Here is a 17,797-nt window from a genome sequence, read left to right on the forward strand (position 1 = left end):
AAACCTTAACCAGTGTGTGCACATTTGTAATACCTGTTTTGTCCACATTAAAGATCCATTCAGGCAAACACATATATTTTGATAAGACCTTGCTTTGTTAAAACTGATGTCTTTTGTTAAACTTGTGGCTTGCGGTAAGCAATAACTTTCTTTCAACAAAAGTTGTGTAGCAAAGTTTACAATTCTCAAGTCAACAAAAGTTGTGTAGCAAAGTTTACAATTCTCTAGAATAAAATATAAATATCACATTACTATACTTCACTGTAAAGTATCCTAATACATATCAGATAATTACACAAGCAATTCTGAACATTTAAGTTACACAATATGTTTGCAATACTTATATAAATAACAAAATTGGCTAACAATTCTAAGCAAAATTTACAAATAGTTCTACTCATAAAATGGTATCCACAAAACAACCGTGGAAAAATACATTCTGTACCAATTAGAATTAAGCAATATACCTCATGATGAAACAAATTCTTTATCAGAGAAACACACATGACCCCAGGTACAAGCAAACTATGTAGCTCTAGGATCAAGACATGATGGTCTCATGCAAAACGCTATTTGTTAAAAACCATGCATCGAGAGGAAACTTATTAAATATTGCATTTAGTACTTAAGTAACAAACAATATTATATACAAGAACCTATAGAAAAGCGTTTCCTTTAGGATTGTAAAACAATATAAGGTAGCAACAGCAAAACTTTACTGTAAACCATCAAAAAATGTTTTCCGGTTACAACTTATTGTGGCAACACTCTCTGAGACTCAAAATAGGATTAAAAAATAAAAATTTGTATAACCAATCACCTGACTGAGAAGCATAACTTAGACCTTAATAATTTTCAAATAAAGTACACGAACTTCCCCTATTAAAGAAGTGTCATACTTTTTTCTTTTTTTTTTTTAACACAAAGATGTGTAAAACATGTTCATATCTCTTTTAAACTGAAAACTGAAATGGAAAAAAAACCTTAGGGCTTAAATTTAAATTAAATATTGGTTTTCTGATGTATTTTTATTACTTCCTTACATGGTATTCTTGTGTTTAGTTTTCACAGATTACAATATAAAGTTGAAACAAGTTTCAGTGCATGCCACTTTATCAAGATTCATTGCTGGTATGTTATTTTCTAATATTATAGGAAATCTCTTTCTTAAATTGTTTTGAGCCTGCAGTGTAAGCTAAAAAAATTTTTATTAAGAGTTGGAAATTCCCTTGCTATAATACCTAAATTAATATTTTTTGCTTTTTTAGGTTTGTTATGTGGTTTGGTGAAACAAAATTTAAGCATTGAAGAACATGTTGTCTCAATGTTTAAAGTACAATGACGTTATTAATTCAATAGGATGGTTATAGGATATCAAAATGGTTTACAAAGTCTAACCTTATAGACTTAAAGCATGTTTGAAATATCTTTAATACCCAAATATAATTTTTTCTTAGTCTGCTGTAGATTTTGATAGTCCTGTGTTGCACAACTTTTTCATTAAAACATCTAAAGTAGATTTTTATGTGTTTTCTTAGCAATCTGTTGAAGAGACATTCAAGTGGCAACAGAAGCTGATTGAATATCCATTAAGAGCTCTTGTACTGATGGCACAAGTTAATGCTAATATGTGGAAACGAAATGGCTATTCTATTCTTAACACTGTTCTCTATTATCAAAACAGTCGTTTCACTTGTGAGATGTATGACAGAGATATACAGCTATTACAGGCAAGTTTATTTAATCAGAAAATGGCGTTTGTTTTATTCTTATAATCATGATTTTTTTTTTTGTAAAATTTATCATGATTTAAAAGAAAAACAAGAAAATCTTCAGTTAATTAGAAAAAGGCTGACATCTTCCTTGGTTAAACAACAATTGATTCTTGCCACTTATGTTGTCAAAACAGTTTTTACAAATGTTGCTCTTATTTCATTTTCCACGTTGGTCTTTTTATTATTTTTTCTTTTGATTTTTAAGCAGGTTTTTGGTTTTTATGTTAATGCTGTTTTATAACATGTTTTGTAAAATTGATCATTATTATTTTTTTTTAATTTCTTTCTAAATATTTTCTTTAAATAAAAGCTATTTAAAGGATAATGTAATATTTCTTTAAATATAAAATATTTAAAAGAAAAGTTTTCATTTCTTTAAAAAGTAATACTAAGATTTTAAGTAATTTTTAGTTTTTGAAAAAAAACCAAAAACTTTCTTTCAACATTTAAAATGAGAAATAGAACAAAATAATTATAACCTGACGATTCGCCAAAAATTGGCAATCAGAGGTTGAGTGTCGACTACAGTGCTAATGATATTGGTAATGAGATTCGGCTGACTGATATTTTTAGTTGATTATTATTACTACTGTTGCATTTTAAATTCTTTAGTACTATGTAGACTTTTTTTTTTCTGTAAAGATGGTTGCTTCAATTATGGATGTTGATTACTTTTTTGATTCACTTCTTCACAAATACGATCTGACTTCATGGTTAAGGTATTTTAATGTTCTCATTTTTTGAAAAGTTTTTACAAAAAAATGTTTTTTTCTTGAGGAAAACCTAACTTTAATGAATCATTAAAACTTAAAATTGGATGCTCCATTTAGCGAAGTGAGAGTAAGTTGTGTTTTCTGAACGCATCTAATACTAATATCTGCTCAAAAGATATAGTAAACATTACCTATAACATAAACAGTAGTATAAATTATAGAAATCAAATCAAATTAAAATGCTTTTTCTTACATCATGCTCAACTTTTATAATTTTAGTAGTTTTCTTCATCAGTGTTTGAAATTTTGTTTCTGGAAAAATCAAATTTGTACTTTAATTAATTAAAATTTGTAATGTTCTTTATTGTTATGTTGTCATAAATCTTTTTTTCAAAACGATGTTGATGATCACAGGTTTTTTAATTGAAGATAACTCAAAGTTTTTTTTTTTCTTTTTTTTTTTTTTTTTTTATTTAAGTAATTTCTTTTTTCTTTCAATTATAGCAAAGACAATCCCCAAAATATGGTACTTTTTTTTGTTTTTATTTTTTGTTTTTATAGTTGGAGATTTGTGGGCTTCAAACAAAATCTTATTTGCTTTATACCCTGGTTTCATTTCCTGTAGACTTCTATTCTGCCTTCAATGTTATTTAAATTGATTGTTTCTTTAAACCATTCAAAAACCAATTCCATTGAAAAAATAGATTTTTCAAATTTCATATATGAAAAACAATCTTAAATGTCACATTTATCTACTCAAGGGTTTAGAGGTCAATAATGCTAAATAAAATTTACTAAATTTACAAAGCCATGGATTCTCTATGCTCCGCATTGCTATAGATAGATCTTTACTTATGAGTTTTCATTTTTATTTTAGCAAGCAGAGACAGCCATTGCAGAAGAATTTTTCTTGACTGTTTTTTACATCCTTAGTAAGATTTTTTTTTTTTTTTTTTTTTTTATTTATTTATGTATCACTTTACTTTCTGGGTATATTTTAAAGACCGGTTTTTAAAAGCAGTTCTAAGAAGCTTTTCTGTTACTTAGAACTTATGTTTATATTTTAAATTAGTTAAGATTTACAAAATTCAAAGAGGCAACAAATAATTAATGGAACATTTGCACTTTTTTTTATAAAATGAAAAACTCTGAATGCAAAATTGATAACAAAGTTGGAGTTTTTTTCAGTAGTGTGCATATTGCAATAACTAGAAAGAAACTGTTGAACTATTGGATATAAATTGTAGTGGGGGGATTGAAATTAACTACCACCACTAAGGATCACTTTGTTATTACAACCAACATCATATCAGCTGAAATCAGCCTGATCATCAGCTTACTGCACCAGAAATCACTCAGCAAGTGAATGAAAATCAAGAGAAAAAATGTCAGTTACAATAATCAAAATCTGGTTGCTGTCTGCAAGACTGAGAGGTTGTGTTGTTGTAAAATAACCTTTTCTTAAGACAAATTGTAAACAAAACAACTTCTATGGGCATATGAACATGAATTATGGTGAACTGTTGAGTCACAATTTGTATGTGAACAATGTGTATTGTCTACTGAAAATATGGAGAGGAAAGTAGTTGAATGCTAAGTTTATGCAAGGCTAAGGCATTTAAATGTCAATAAATTAAACTTTAATGTAATTAGTCTACATTTTTGTTTATCCTTGAAACATAAATGTAAATGAAACAGTTTGTGTTTCATTTGCATCAATGTTTCCCACCTTTGCCTCAAATGATTGCATACAGGTTACTTACATTCATACAGGATACTTGCATTGCATACAGGATATTTTCAAATTATTGCATGCAGGATACAAAGATTCTGTAATAGACTTAAGTTCTACATTGATTAAAATCTCAAGTTGAGTTTCATATCACATTTTAACACTAGAAATTTCTTCACAGACCTGTTTTTATAAGCTTTCCAAGAAATATGCCACATTTGTTACTTAGTACATGCTACTTTTACGTTTTTTATGTATTTTATTATATTTATGGTGCTGTTAAGGCTGCTTACATGACCGGTATAACGCTAAACTTAATTGTCAAACTAAATCATCATTCATGTTGTTTGATGTGTTATCAGTTTCAAATTTACTATTAATCATGTTCTTATTTGCCGTTTTTTGACAGACATAAAGCAAATTGTTAAAACTAAGTAATTGTTCTTTTCTGCATTCCAATGATCAAAAGTTATTGAATATTTGAATTCTAAAATTTTATCCTGTAAAGCTTATTACATTCTTCTTAAAAAAAAGTTGGCAAGTGTAAAGTGCAAATCTTAAAAGGTTAACAATATGAAACAAAATGTAAGAAAATGTAACGTTACCCTGTTTCAATTTTTAACTACTAGATTGTTTGTGTATGGATCTATGTATGCAAAAAGGAATTTCATAAATAATTGCATGCATTTAATGAAATTATTGTCTTTATGAAAATTTCTTTATAAAAAAAATATTTAATAGGTGAGAGATATGTGTTTGGTATTGGTGAAACTAATTCTGAAGAGATTCTTTTGCGTGAAGTTATTCATAGATTGGCTATTGGGCCATCTTCACGAAGCAGTCTAGTCAAGAATATTTCAGCTGTAGATCCAGAAGATGTAAATAATTCTGCTTATTCAGATCTTAAAGACTATTTTTATTGTGATGTTGTGAATGTTTATAAATGTTTTGTTCATAAATTTAAATCTCACCACTTCAAGTAACTTTTACTGTTTTTTTATTTGTTTAGTATTTTCCTTATATTTATTTTGTGTAACAGAGTAATACTAACGATTTATATTTTATGCAAGTCAGTAGTAATAATGGTTTATATTTGGAAATTGCTCCTTAGGATGATGATTATACGTTTGAAAGTTTACTTGATAAGGTGCTCAATGAGGTAGCAGACTATAGGTGTGTAATTCGTTGAAACTACTTTTTTTTTCAAGCTTATTGTTTTGTATTAATGTAATTCCTTACCACATTCTGCATGGATTAAAGTGCAAAAACTTGAATTCTAATGTTGCATTACATCCTTAGTTTGAATATTTTGGACATTCAACAATCTAATATTCAATAATCTTATATTAAAAAGGGCCTAAAAAAAAAAGGTTTTGATGTGGTATTAAATGAAATGCTCAGCAATTATGTTTTAATAATCAATTAAATTGATGTTATTTAGTTAATTTATAATTTGAAAATTTGATTCTAAATAACCCTTTTTAAACTTGACTATTAATGCAGGTTCAAAAATTATATTGTTTGGATTGACTGTAGCATTCAAAAATAACTTAAATGTAGTATGTTATCTTTACAATGTGCATAACTTTTTACTATTGTACTAGTGGATTTGACTTTTTATGAATGTTTATTGATGAATTTCAAACAAAAATAACTTTAAACTTTTAATCATAAAAGTCTCTTAACAATGGTGGCTTCCTTCCACTGAAGAATGCAGTAGGTGAAATAAAACAATTCCAACCAAAGGTAAAAACAATGCTGTCTGAATGAATTGTCATAAAAAAAAACAACAATATAGCCTCAGTGATGACACAATAATCAATTGAAGACAACCTAGATTTGAGCTGGCTTTAGGTCATCTTCCTAAGTGTCATCAAATGATCACTTATAATGGACTATTGTACCTGGAATCACTTATACTACTTGAACACTTTTGTATGAGATAAGCATTCATCACCATATCAAATGTTTCTGTAAAGATATTATCAAGCTTGAAACATAATCTAATATTAGCTCTTTACTCAATTGAACTGTTGTGATGAGATGATAATAATTGTTGTGATAAGGTACTGTCATTAAGTGCTATAACTTGACAATCTGTTGACCTATATACAGTGTTTTTCATAAATTTAGACGCACTCATATTTGAGAATAGAAATTTTTAGTTTTTTAACGATAAAACAATAACAAAAAAAGATTTCGGTTTAGTTTTTTTTCTATTTATTAGATAAATACATACAGAATACAAAATTTTTCAAAAATTTACAAAAAAAAATACAAATTTTAATTGTAAATTTTTTTAAAATTTACAATTTTTAATTCTCTCCAGAGTATCTTGAACAGTTGATTTGGCATGCCCAAATCAACTGTTCAAGATACTCTGGGGAGAATTAAAAAGCATGGAGTACTCAAAAGTTTGCCAAGATCTGGACAAAAATGAAAAACAACTCCAAGGATTGATTGAAAAATCCTCACTTTGGTTGAGAATTCTGAGACCAAATGCAACAGGTATTGCGAATCAACTCAGAGAATTTGAGTTAGTCAATATAAGTCCTGGAACTGTTAGAAACAGGCTGCATGAGTATGATTTACATGGTAGAGCACTTGCCAAAAAACCATTACTTACCAAACCACATACTGCAAAGAGATTTGCGTTTGCAAAGAAGTATCAAAACTGGACCGTTGATGATTGGAAGAAGGTCGGATGAAACAAAAATATGCCTTGATTGTTCAGATGGTAGACATTGGACATGAAGAAGACCAGATGAATTAATGCAACAAAAGCATATTAAACAGACAATAACGCATGACAAGTATGTCATGGCGTATTCATGTTATAGAGGATACATTGACTTCCCCTAAGTATAATAGAATACTTTCAAATCATATGCTATCATCTGCTCAAGAGTTATTCAATGGAGAATTCTTATTCCAGTAAGATGGTGATTCAAAACATACGGCAAAAAATAGCAAAGCCTGGCTCCAAGAGAAAAATATTGAGGTGTTAGATTGGCCAGCACAAAGTCCAGACTTGAATCCTATATAAAACCTATGGAAAGTAGTCAAGGAAGAAATTGGTAAGCTCATATTGGCGAAAAAAGACGATATCAAGGAAGCACTCAGAAAATGCTGGAATTCTATAGATATAACGAGGTGTAAGAGCCTAGTTGAGTAGATGCCTAAGAGAATTGACGAAGTATTAGGTAATAAAGGAGGATGGACTAAATGTTAAAGAAAAAATTTTTTTTTGTCCTGATACTTTTTACCACAGTCATTTTAGTTTTTCTTACCAAAGGAGACATCTACCTAGTGTAGTAAATGTTCAATGGTACACTTAGAGCTTGTCAAGAGCTACAAAAATATATATAACAGTATGAGGTTTCCTTCATTTAAAATAGAATTATACCTAAAAATAGTTAGCCCGGAAACTTTTTTTCATAACTGTATACATATATATATATAAGTTGTTTTTACATGAAACAGCTAATGTTCAAATAAAATGATTTCTGACACTGCCTTAAAAGCCAAGCATTTTAAAAATTTTAGTAAAGTTTAGATACTTTTTGTCAGATTTAATGTTAATTTTTTTGATGATTAAAACTTAATTGCCAAACTTTTAATGCCACATCAAAACCTTTGATTCCTTTTTGATGTACCATTAAAACCAAGTTTTCATGACACAGGTTTGAATTCATTAAAACCTTAACATTTTAAGTTTAAATTTTGCAAGGCATTATGGTTTATATTTTTTATTTTAATACCTATACAGTACTATTTGAATTTTTTTGATTAGAGAACCTGGATTAACAGGGAAAGGTTTATTCTGTTTGAAGCCAGCAAAAATGTGCTGTTGCAATCCTTTTTTCATTCATTATTCAAAGGTTGATAGGTCCAAGGTATTTGTTTTGTTATTTTGATCTAGTTTACAATCCTTTATTTTTTGAGATACTAAAAGTCCCTTAATGCTGTTAGAAATATTATTTGTGATGGAAAAATTTCTTGTCAAATATATGAAGTTAATAGGGGTTTAGTAGACTTTTATTTAAGTTATAGTTAAAGATTGAACATGAAATTTTGAAATATGTTTTGAGCAGATTTGGAGAATTTGCAAAAAAAAGTTTTGAAATTATGAAGTCAATTTATATGTATTAGCTGCATATCTAAGATAAAATTTTATTAGAATTTCACACCTACAAAAAAAGATTAAAAATTATGATTAAAAAGACAAAGGTTTTTTTTAAAAAAAATTTAGTTTTCATAGAGATTATTACCACATTGCATTTTATTTTATTTTTTACAGCTGCTCGAAGAGCAAAAGAATTTTTTTAAAAAAACTAACAATTATACACGTAAGTTTTCCTCTTTAATTTTATAATTTTTTAATAACTACTAATTATTTATGTGAGTTACCTGTTTACTTTTTAATAACTACTAATTATTTATGGGAGTTACCTGTTTACTTTTTAATAACTACTAATTATTAATGTGAGTTATCTGCTTATTTTTTAATAACTACTAATTATTTATGTGAGCTACCTGTTTACTTTTTAATAGCTACTTATTGTTTACATAATTTTTCTGTTTATCTTTAACAACTACTTATTATACATGCAAGTTGCCTGTTTATTGTTTGATAACTACTTTTTATTTTCATAAGTTACCTGTTAATTTTCTTTTATAATATGTATCATTCAAATCAAAATTGAAATTTTTATTTTGTATAATTTTAATGCAGCAACTTTCTTGGCTTTACCTCCAAAGTTTCTCCCACAAATTGAAAATGTTTTGAAATTATTGCATTCAAGAAAACTGGAGTTTCTTTTAAATTTGGTGTTAAAGCGAGCAATTTCAATGACAATGGTTACTGTGGAGCTTGTTGAATTGGTAATACACAATCTGCTCTAATTATAGATTTTATAATTTTACAGAGTTGTATATTCATGATGTTTTACAACCTATTTTTGGTCAAAAAACAAAAGCCATATCTGTTTTGTATGAGTACAAAATGTATAAGGTTTTTCTTTTCAGGCATTACTGATAATTGCAATTGGATTATATGAAACAAAAAGAGCAAGGAATTGTAAAAGTGTTGAGTTAAAGTTTTTAGCAGTTTTAATCAAAAAGAATGAAAATGGTAAGTTTAATCAAAATTAAAAAAAAGAAAATTAATGAACTAATAGTTGACAAAGAATTAAACACTTCCTAATGGCAAATTTGGAAGTTTAAAAAAGATTTTGGCCATTTTTTATGAATGTTGTAAATAATGTTTTTTTCCACATGCTTTATAATGTCAACTAATACAGGGTGCACACAGTATTTAACAATTAAATTAAAACACACTACTTGCAGCCTGCACAATATAAATTGTTTATTTTTTTTGGTGATAGTTTTAAAATTTTGTTTGTAAAATAATTTTTTTTAAAATGGCTTCAAAAAATGCATTTTTAATACTACAATCCTGGAAAAGAAAAAAAAGTGTTAGTTATAATTTCTGCAGGACATAACGATTCCAGTATTGCAAAGTTCTTAAAAATGGACAAAAGTTGGGTTTGGAAGATAAGAAAAGAGCTTGAAGAGTTTAAAGGTGACTATAAAGACCAGAGATCAACTCACAAGCAATTGTCTTATTGTGTCAGAACTCCTGAATTCATATCAAAAGTCCAAGAAATGTTTGACATTGACTCTGGTAATTCAATAAGATCAAATGGTTGTGGAAGGCCTGAGTCAATGATTAGGACCTGCGTGGTAGAAGTCTTATGGTATAAGTCATACAAGATGAGAAAGGGCCAGCTCTTAACTGAAAAGGTTAAAGAAAAGTGGCTAAAGAACTCTGTTAGACTTCTCAACAAGTTAAAGCACCTATTGCAGCTGGGCCTAATTTGGTTCTTCTTTAATGAAAAGAGTTTTTGTAAGAACCAAAAAAGTAACAACCAGAACAATCGTTGGCTTCCTATGTGTCCCAAGGATGTATCTAAGGTCATGCAAACAAAGTTTCCAGTCACTGTCATGAATTTATCTCCTCAGATGCTGACATCAATGCCACCCTACTTCTTACCTAAGGGCTTGAGTGTGAGTATAGAAATGCTTAAAAGTTTTTAAGTATTTGAAGTTCCTAAAAAAGCATATATTGCTTAGGATATGAAAGGTTGTTGCTGGAGGGCCATATGTGTGCACAATGCCATACATCAAGTAAATACCAAAAATGGAAGAGTGAGAATTTTTGTGATTATGTAGGTCCTGATGTTAGACCCCCAAACTTACAGGACCTAAATCCTATGGACTTTTACTGTGTGGGAAACATTTGAAAGACAACCCAACAAATACCAAGGAGGAGTTAGTCACTAGAATCAAGTAGAAAATCAAGGCCTTTTCAAAGAAAGCAATCATGAATAGGTGCACCAGATTCTGTGGCCATGTTGAAGCAGTCATTGATGTCCAAGGTGATTTCATTGAGTAAAAGATAAGATTAATCCAGTTTTAAAATACAGTTGGTTTTGTTCAAGTATAATCAGTATTTCCTGGAAAAATTGCATTTTTTCAAAAACCATGATTTGGTTGTTAAATACTATGTGCACAAATACATGTTTTCAATAAGCTTTATCACTTAGTAAGTGTCACTTTCTTAAACTGTTAACAACATAATTTTTTGCTGTACTGATATCTTCAATTTTGTGCCTAAAAAGCAGCATTTGCAAGAAGAGTTACTTTTTTTCTTCAATTTAAAACTGCTGCTAAAAGTAATTGTTTATAAGAAGCTTACAGTGAGTATGCTCTATCCATGGTTAGTATGCTTTGAAAAAAGCAGTTTTGGTGTCAAAGATAAATACAATAATTTTTGGAACAAATTCACTTGCAACATCAAAAAGATTGATGTTGCAAGATCAAAAGGTTGTAGTGTATAATTAGCTTCTGGTGAGTCTGGTGAAACTGTAGTGTATAATTAGCTTCTGGTGAGTCTGCTGAAACTGTAGTGTATAATTAGCTTCTGGTGAGTCTGCTGAAACTGTAATGGGAAAATTAATCAGCAGCAATTAAAAAAGTTAATCAGAGTACTGAAATAAAATACCTAGAATTCAGTAAAAAAAAAAAAGGTCTATTTACAGCACAATGATTCTCAGTTACATATTGCAAAACTGGTTAAGGAAATATTGCAAGTATACCTCAACCACTTATTCACCTGACAATACTCCATCTGATTATTGCTTATTTTGATAGATGATGCATAGTCTTTCTTAGTAGAATCAGTCTTATGAAGATATTGAGAAATGGCTTGATGAATGGATTACCTCAAAAGAAAAAGATTTTTTCTGCCACAGAATTCATTTGATGTCAGAAAAGTGGGAAAAAGGAATAGCCTACAATGAATAATACTTTGAATTAAAAGAATATTACAGTTTCTTTAAAATAAATATTCATTTTCAAGCAAAAATGGTTGGGGACTTTTTAAATTCTCAACAATAACTGATTTTTGATCTTATGATACTGTTACAGTCAATTTTATAAAAATCTTTCATTAGTATCAATTTCATATATTTCACAGTTTTTATGTAAAGTTTTTTATACTTCATGCTTTACATGCTCATCATATTGCACTTATTACATTTCTCACGGTCAAGTTCACTAAACAGTGTTTAGTTTATCCAAATGTTAAATTTCCTTGCTTTATTATTGCTGTTCTGTGAAACTATATTTGTTTCATAATAACATGTTTTTGTGTTTTTTTTTTCCTAGAAAAGTCTATATCAGAACTTATAGATGATTTGCTTTCTAAATCTTCCTCTAACGAGTTTCTAAATATGGCTAAATGGATAAAGGCGGTAAGGTTTTTTTTTTTCTTTTTCAATGAGTTTCAATGGAATTTTTAAAAGTGTACACAATGGTTCACTCCTCCTCCTCCTCCTCCGCCTCTTCCTCCACCTCCTCCTCCTCCACCTCCTCCTTCTCCTCTGCCTCCACCACTTCATCCTCTTCATCAACATTATTAACATGATTTGAAAATCTCTTTTTAAATTTTAGTCTTTCATCAGTACATACTACTGATATAATCAGTACATAAATTAGTATTCAGAGATTAGGGGAATCTGTCATACCTCTGACCACTTTTTGATTCCAGGGGGGTTTTTTATCTAAACTATTGAATCAATATAAACCATTCATAGTTTGTGTTATTCTCTCATATCTTGTGCAAAAAAAACTTTTGACTTCTTTCTCATTCAACTAAGAAGTATAATTTTTGAGTAATTTAAAAAAGTACTCAAGCAATCAATGGTACATGTATAATAATGTTATTATAAAAACCATGCATTTTTTGGAGTTATTTAATATTATATCTTTGTTATATATTATAAGGAAAACTCTGGCCAACCTCATGTCAATATAACCAGTTTGCTAGCAATCAAAATTGTATAAAATAAATCCTAAAAATTAATCCTTACAATGTATGGAAGGGTCCTTTTGTACCTAAGGCCATCCCACTTTATTTTAAAAATATCAAGCTCTACCAATTTTTTTTCTTATACTATTTATCTGGCCCTAGGTACACAAATCTTCCTTAAATAAGTTTCTAACTTAAAAACCTTATAAAACCTAATCACTACTAGTTTTAGTTCCCAAATATGTTTATGGCCATGCTTTTTAGAGGAAATAATGCAAACAATTAAAAATAAAAAATTAGGAGAATATAATATATTAAATAATGTTAAAACTCACGGAAGAGTAGAACATGTTTAAGTCAAAAAAAAAAAAAAAACTTTTATTATTTCCATTTAAAAAAAAACATACTTATTGTAGTCAAAATTACATTCTGCTATCTCGAATAAACAGTAGATCAGCTTCGAAACATAAAGCTTCTGTTTTGAATTAACTGTTTGGTCCATATTTGGCTTATCAGTATTTAAGAGGAAAATAAGGCAAATGTAAATTTTTAAAAAACCAAAGAGTTAATATCATTGTAATATTTCCTAAGATAGCAAAATAGGGAGTATACTGGATTAGATAGAGGAAAAAATAAACATGGAACAATAAAATACTTTTGACAACTATCCTTTAAAAATAATGATTTTTTAAAGAATTTAAAGTGAAACCTATTTTTCTTATATTAACTCTTCATTTCAGACTTCTAAGTACAAATATTTACAGAAAAGAGAGGCACTTATTTACATGAAACCCAACATTTTCATAATTTTATGATAAAATAGAAAACTTTTTATCTCTGTTATCATTAATAATTTTCAATTGATGCATAAAGTATGAATTTCAAATTTAAAAAAAGCTTCTATCACAGCTTCTTGAAGAAGAAGTTATGTATTCCGCTGATCATAAAATGGATGTAAAGTATTTACCCTCTGAAGATGATTCTTGTGCACAGAATAGTAGGGCTAAAAAAGCATTGTTAGCAAAACAACAACAAGAAAGAATAATTGCACAAATGAATAAAATGCAAACAGATTTCATGAAAAGCCACTCAGGGATGTTTCAGATGGAAGGAGACTATAAGTAAGTTGTTTTATCCTGACTATTTTCTCTCACTCTTTTTGCATTTTGTTTGTTTTGTTTTTTATAATCTTATCTTTTTTTTTTTAATAGAAAGTGAAATTTTGTTTATCATTTTAATCCAAACTGTTTTAGAGATGGTCTTAAAAATATGGATTATGTTAAAGACATGTCTTTTCCAATCGCTATTGGTTATAAAAAATCTTCTTGTGAAGATATGGTTGAACATGTTCAATGTATTCTTTGTCAAGAAGAACAGCCTTTGGACCATGAAAATTCTTTTATTGTCATGATACTTGTTAATAGATCTAGTGTCTTTCAAACTCAAAATGTGAAGAGTGATAACTTGCTACCTTCTTTTAATGATAGTTCACTTTGTATAAATGTATCTAGCTGTGGCCATATTGCTCATAGTAAATGTTGGGATAAATATTACTGCTCTGTAAAAGAGCGTGCAAGTATTTCAATTTTTTCCGCAAATCGACAAAACAGTTTTGATGTATCAATGTCTGAATACTTGTGTCCGCTATGTAACTCATTGTGTAACTCAGTGCTTCCACTTCTCCCGAGGATAGTTGAATCTCCTTCTTCAAAGTATGTTTTAAAATATTCACCCTCATAACTCTTTCATGACTAATTGTTCAAATTTATATATAAAATTTTACATTTGAAATCAAGATAATAAACTATAAAAAGCACAACACAGTCAAGTTAAAGAAATCAATTTTTAATTTTCTTAAAGCGAAGATACAGATTTTGTGAGCTTAACAGAATTACTGGCCTATATGGACAAGTTTTCATCTCAGTTATCTCATAAACAAACAAAGAAAGGTTGTTGATTGTTATTTTTTTATTGTTGATTTTTTTGAACTTAAGTTTATAAAAATAAAAATCTATATTCAATTTTTTTTAATTTTCTAAAGATTTGTGTAAAAATAGTTTTTTAATGGGAATGTTACAGTTTTGTTAATAGCAGTTAGAAAAAGATAGGCTGAAGAAATTGAAATTTTTAGCAGTCAATATCAATTGTTATAAAACAAAGAGTTGGCAAAAAATGAATCATTTTTGTTATAAGCAATGAAATGCTTCATCCATGTCTCACATCTGTAAAATTTTTGCAAGTTTATAATTTTTTGCAAAAGATAGCAATATTGTTAAATATGGATTGCTATTTATTTAGAAATTAAACCATCTGGATTGTTAAGATTGAGGGGTTGGTTACCTGAGAATATTCAAAAGATCACTACATTTATTGGGTGGGCTATACTTTGCATGAATATTTCAGTTTAAAATAAATTTTTTTATAAATTTCATTTGAATCAAAATGAATTGTTTTATGATTGTTTTAAATTCTTTTAAAATTTCCTATAAATTAAGTCAAGTTCATTTTACCCCAGTCTAATCATAGTTAAATGTTACTCAATATATATATATATATATATATATATATATATATATATATATATATATATATATATATATATATATATATATATATATATATATATATATATATATATATATACTCTGTTAATCTCTTGGCTTCTGTTGATATCTTGTTATGTTAGTAATCAAATTGATATATTTATGTTAGTAATCAAATTATGCTATTGATGTCCTATTCTGTCCATTCTGTATATTCTTCTAAAATGACAATTGTAAAATTGAAGAAATCTTTTTAAATGATTTTTTTTAATTTTTTAACTTTTTCTGATTTTTTTTTTTTTTTTTTTTATGTTGAGAATGTGAGATAAAAAAATGTATCAAAAAAAATACCTAAATAATAGTACATAAAGTAAATTATAGTTTAAATTTGACAAACTGTATAAAATTTTTAAAAATTTCAAATGGGTGGCTGACAAATTTTTTGTTGCTTTTTTTTTCTTTTTAATAAAATTAAAATTTAGTAGTATTAAGAAGTTTTTCTTTCTTATAAATTTTTTAAAAGTTGCAAATTTTAGGTTGCAAGAAAAAGCACCAAATTTTATGGAGTTGTTCCAAAAGAAACTTCTAGAGGTTTGTTTTTTTTTTTTTTTGGATTTTTATAAAAAGGTCTCAATATGATCATTATTTTATAAACAAAAGATATCTTTTTTGCACAACCATTTTAAACATTTTGCATTTTTTGTCCATCAATCTTTGTGAGCTGATTTTTTTTTTTTTTCAAGGTAAAAAGTAGGGATAATAATTGGAACAGATTCATATTATAGTTTTTGAAAATTAATTTTTTTTAAAAAAAAAAAAAGCTAAGAACAGTCTTAATTATCCTAATTTACAGCTGTTATCACCTGCATCACCCTCAACAATAGATCATGTGCCTGTGTCCTCTTCTGTGCCTATGTCCTGGATGGCATGTTCATTTACTTTGCAAGCTTGGGGTATTTTTTAGAATATTCAACTCTGGATTTAGTTTTAAAACTTTTTTGTATAAATTTATCTACAAATTTTTTGCCTCAGATATTTAAGAATTTTTTTATTTTAAGTGTCGTTCTAAGGAATTCTTGTATTACACCACTTGTTTTTGAATTTATAGAATGTCAATTTAGAACTTGCGGTAAAAATATGTTCTTTAATGTATCTGATAGACAGGTAATTTTTATGTCTTCAAGTTTTATTGTTTTTTCTTTTTATTATTTTTTTTAAAACTGTTTTATAAATTTTTTTTTGGATTTAAATCAGTGGTAATGAAAAATGTTTGATTTAATAAAAATTTAGTTGCAGTTTATAAATTCCTTTGTTAACCATCTTCAATCAAGCTGCATTGTTCCTGCCTATGAAAATATTGAAGCATTTGCTGAAATTGTCTTCAATTGTAAGTTAAGCTTAGTTTATTGAATTTTTTTTTTCAAACGTATTTTGTAAATCCAATGAATTTTTTAAAAAGTTATTTACATAAGCTATGGCAGTTTGATGAATTCATCAATGTTGAGTTTCTTTTAAACTATCCTAATATTGATGTTAAGTTTAAAAGAAAAAAAAATGAGTTCAAGTAAGTTGTTAAAGTACAATGTGAAAAGCCAAATTTAAGAACCTTTTTTTTGCTAAATAAAAAAAAACTTTATACTAAACCTTACTCACCTACAAAACATTTGTTTTTTTTTTACCCCAAAATTTTGTTTAGTTTTATTAAAACATTTAGAATATTAAGAGAGGGTGTAGCATTGTGTTTTTGTTTTAATATAAAGATGTAGATTGATTAGTCAATAATTTTAGAAACAAAATTTAAAAAAAGCAGTGGATTTCACAAGAAAACTTGTAATAAAGTTGTTTTTTTTTTTGTTGTTTTTTTTTTGGTTAATTTTTGTTTTTTTTTTGTACTTTAGTTTTCTGCAGTGGTTCAAACAAACATGAATTTTCAATTCTTAACGCGGATGTGTTTGGTATAATGATTAGTTTAAGATTCATTGTCACAGCCATTCAACATTTGTTTCAAAGTTCAAGATGGTTTCCTGTAGCATCACATTTGCTTGATGATGTGGTATTTAAGTTATGTTTGACCATATACATCATAAAATCTTTTCTGACTGCTCCGTTATTTTTAAAGGAAGGTAAATTATTTTTGTATTTTTAAAAGCTATATTTACACTATATTATTAAACAATAACTTTAAAAATGTTATTTTCTGCACCATATTTTTTTCTATTTCATGCATTTCCTTTGCAGAGGTTGAACAAGGTGAAGATGCTATTGAAGTAATGTCTACAGAAGATGAAAATGATTTAGTCAAAACTTATGTTACTCTAAAATTATTTTGTGGGTAAGTGAATCTTTTTATTCATTTATGACAAGAACTGGCAAGAATATCCTCCATGATACTAGTAATAGAAGAGACAATAAAAGTTTAGAATCAAATAATGGTGTCATACATCTTAGATACAAGATCAAGATTAGATTTTTAAATTTTTTTAGCATTCATATTGAAAGTCAAAAACTTAATGGTCATCTTTTGAAAGAACATCTAATTGAAACACTGTTGCCATTTCTTCGATGCTCTGCTTACTTTTTTCATTGTTTGACTGGTGTAAAATTTCCAGAAAGTCTACAAACAGGTGTTTTGCTTATTTTGAATCATAAATTTCTTGTTG

The 17,797-nt window shown here is 27.7% G+C and overlaps 1 protein-coding gene across 1 annotated transcript in view; it reads left to right on the forward strand.

The window, feature by feature from the left end:
• The window catches only part of LOC145183060 (E3 ubiquitin-protein ligase UBR2-like), a 40,681-nt gene that overhangs the window by 19,330 nt on the left and 3,554 nt on the right, over positions 1 to 17,797 (forward strand). Inside the window, exons 19-42 of the mRNA XM_090083670.1 lie at positions 1,063 to 1,131; positions 1,269 to 1,333; positions 1,539 to 1,730; positions 2,418 to 2,494; positions 2,993 to 3,014; positions 3,366 to 3,420; positions 4,962 to 5,098; positions 5,332 to 5,393; positions 8,014 to 8,116; positions 8,521 to 8,569; positions 8,956 to 9,104; positions 9,249 to 9,354; positions 11,952 to 12,037; positions 13,504 to 13,715; positions 13,848 to 14,306; positions 14,455 to 14,543; positions 14,893 to 14,968; positions 15,674 to 15,728; positions 15,991 to 16,090; positions 16,246 to 16,301; positions 16,428 to 16,524; positions 17,036 to 17,260; positions 17,376 to 17,469; positions 17,622 to 17,761. Of these exons, the coding sequence (XP_089939796.1) occupies positions 1,063 to 1,131; positions 1,269 to 1,333; positions 1,539 to 1,730; positions 2,418 to 2,494; positions 2,993 to 3,014; positions 3,366 to 3,420; positions 4,962 to 5,098; positions 5,332 to 5,393; positions 8,014 to 8,116; positions 8,521 to 8,569; positions 8,956 to 9,104; positions 9,249 to 9,354; positions 11,952 to 12,037; positions 13,504 to 13,715; positions 13,848 to 14,306; positions 14,455 to 14,543; positions 14,893 to 14,968; positions 15,674 to 15,728; positions 15,991 to 16,090; positions 16,246 to 16,301; positions 16,428 to 16,524; positions 17,036 to 17,260; positions 17,376 to 17,469; positions 17,622 to 17,761 (2,775 nt within the window). The remainder of the gene's footprint in view (positions 1 to 1,062; positions 1,132 to 1,268; positions 1,334 to 1,538; positions 1,731 to 2,417; positions 2,495 to 2,992; positions 3,015 to 3,365; positions 3,421 to 4,961; positions 5,099 to 5,331; positions 5,394 to 8,013; positions 8,117 to 8,520; positions 8,570 to 8,955; positions 9,105 to 9,248; positions 9,355 to 11,951; positions 12,038 to 13,503; positions 13,716 to 13,847; positions 14,307 to 14,454; positions 14,544 to 14,892; positions 14,969 to 15,673; positions 15,729 to 15,990; positions 16,091 to 16,245; positions 16,302 to 16,427; positions 16,525 to 17,035; positions 17,261 to 17,375; positions 17,470 to 17,621; positions 17,762 to 17,797) is intronic.

Source organism: Hydra viridissima, unplaced genomic scaffold, assembly GCF_058129835.1.
Source record: "Hydra viridissima isolate aposymbiotic clone 2 unplaced genomic scaffold, HvirCarnegie_v1 scaffold_4, whole genome shotgun sequence".
NCBI classification, from domain to species: Eukaryota; Metazoa; Cnidaria; class Hydrozoa; order Anthoathecata; family Hydridae; genus Hydra; species Hydra viridissima.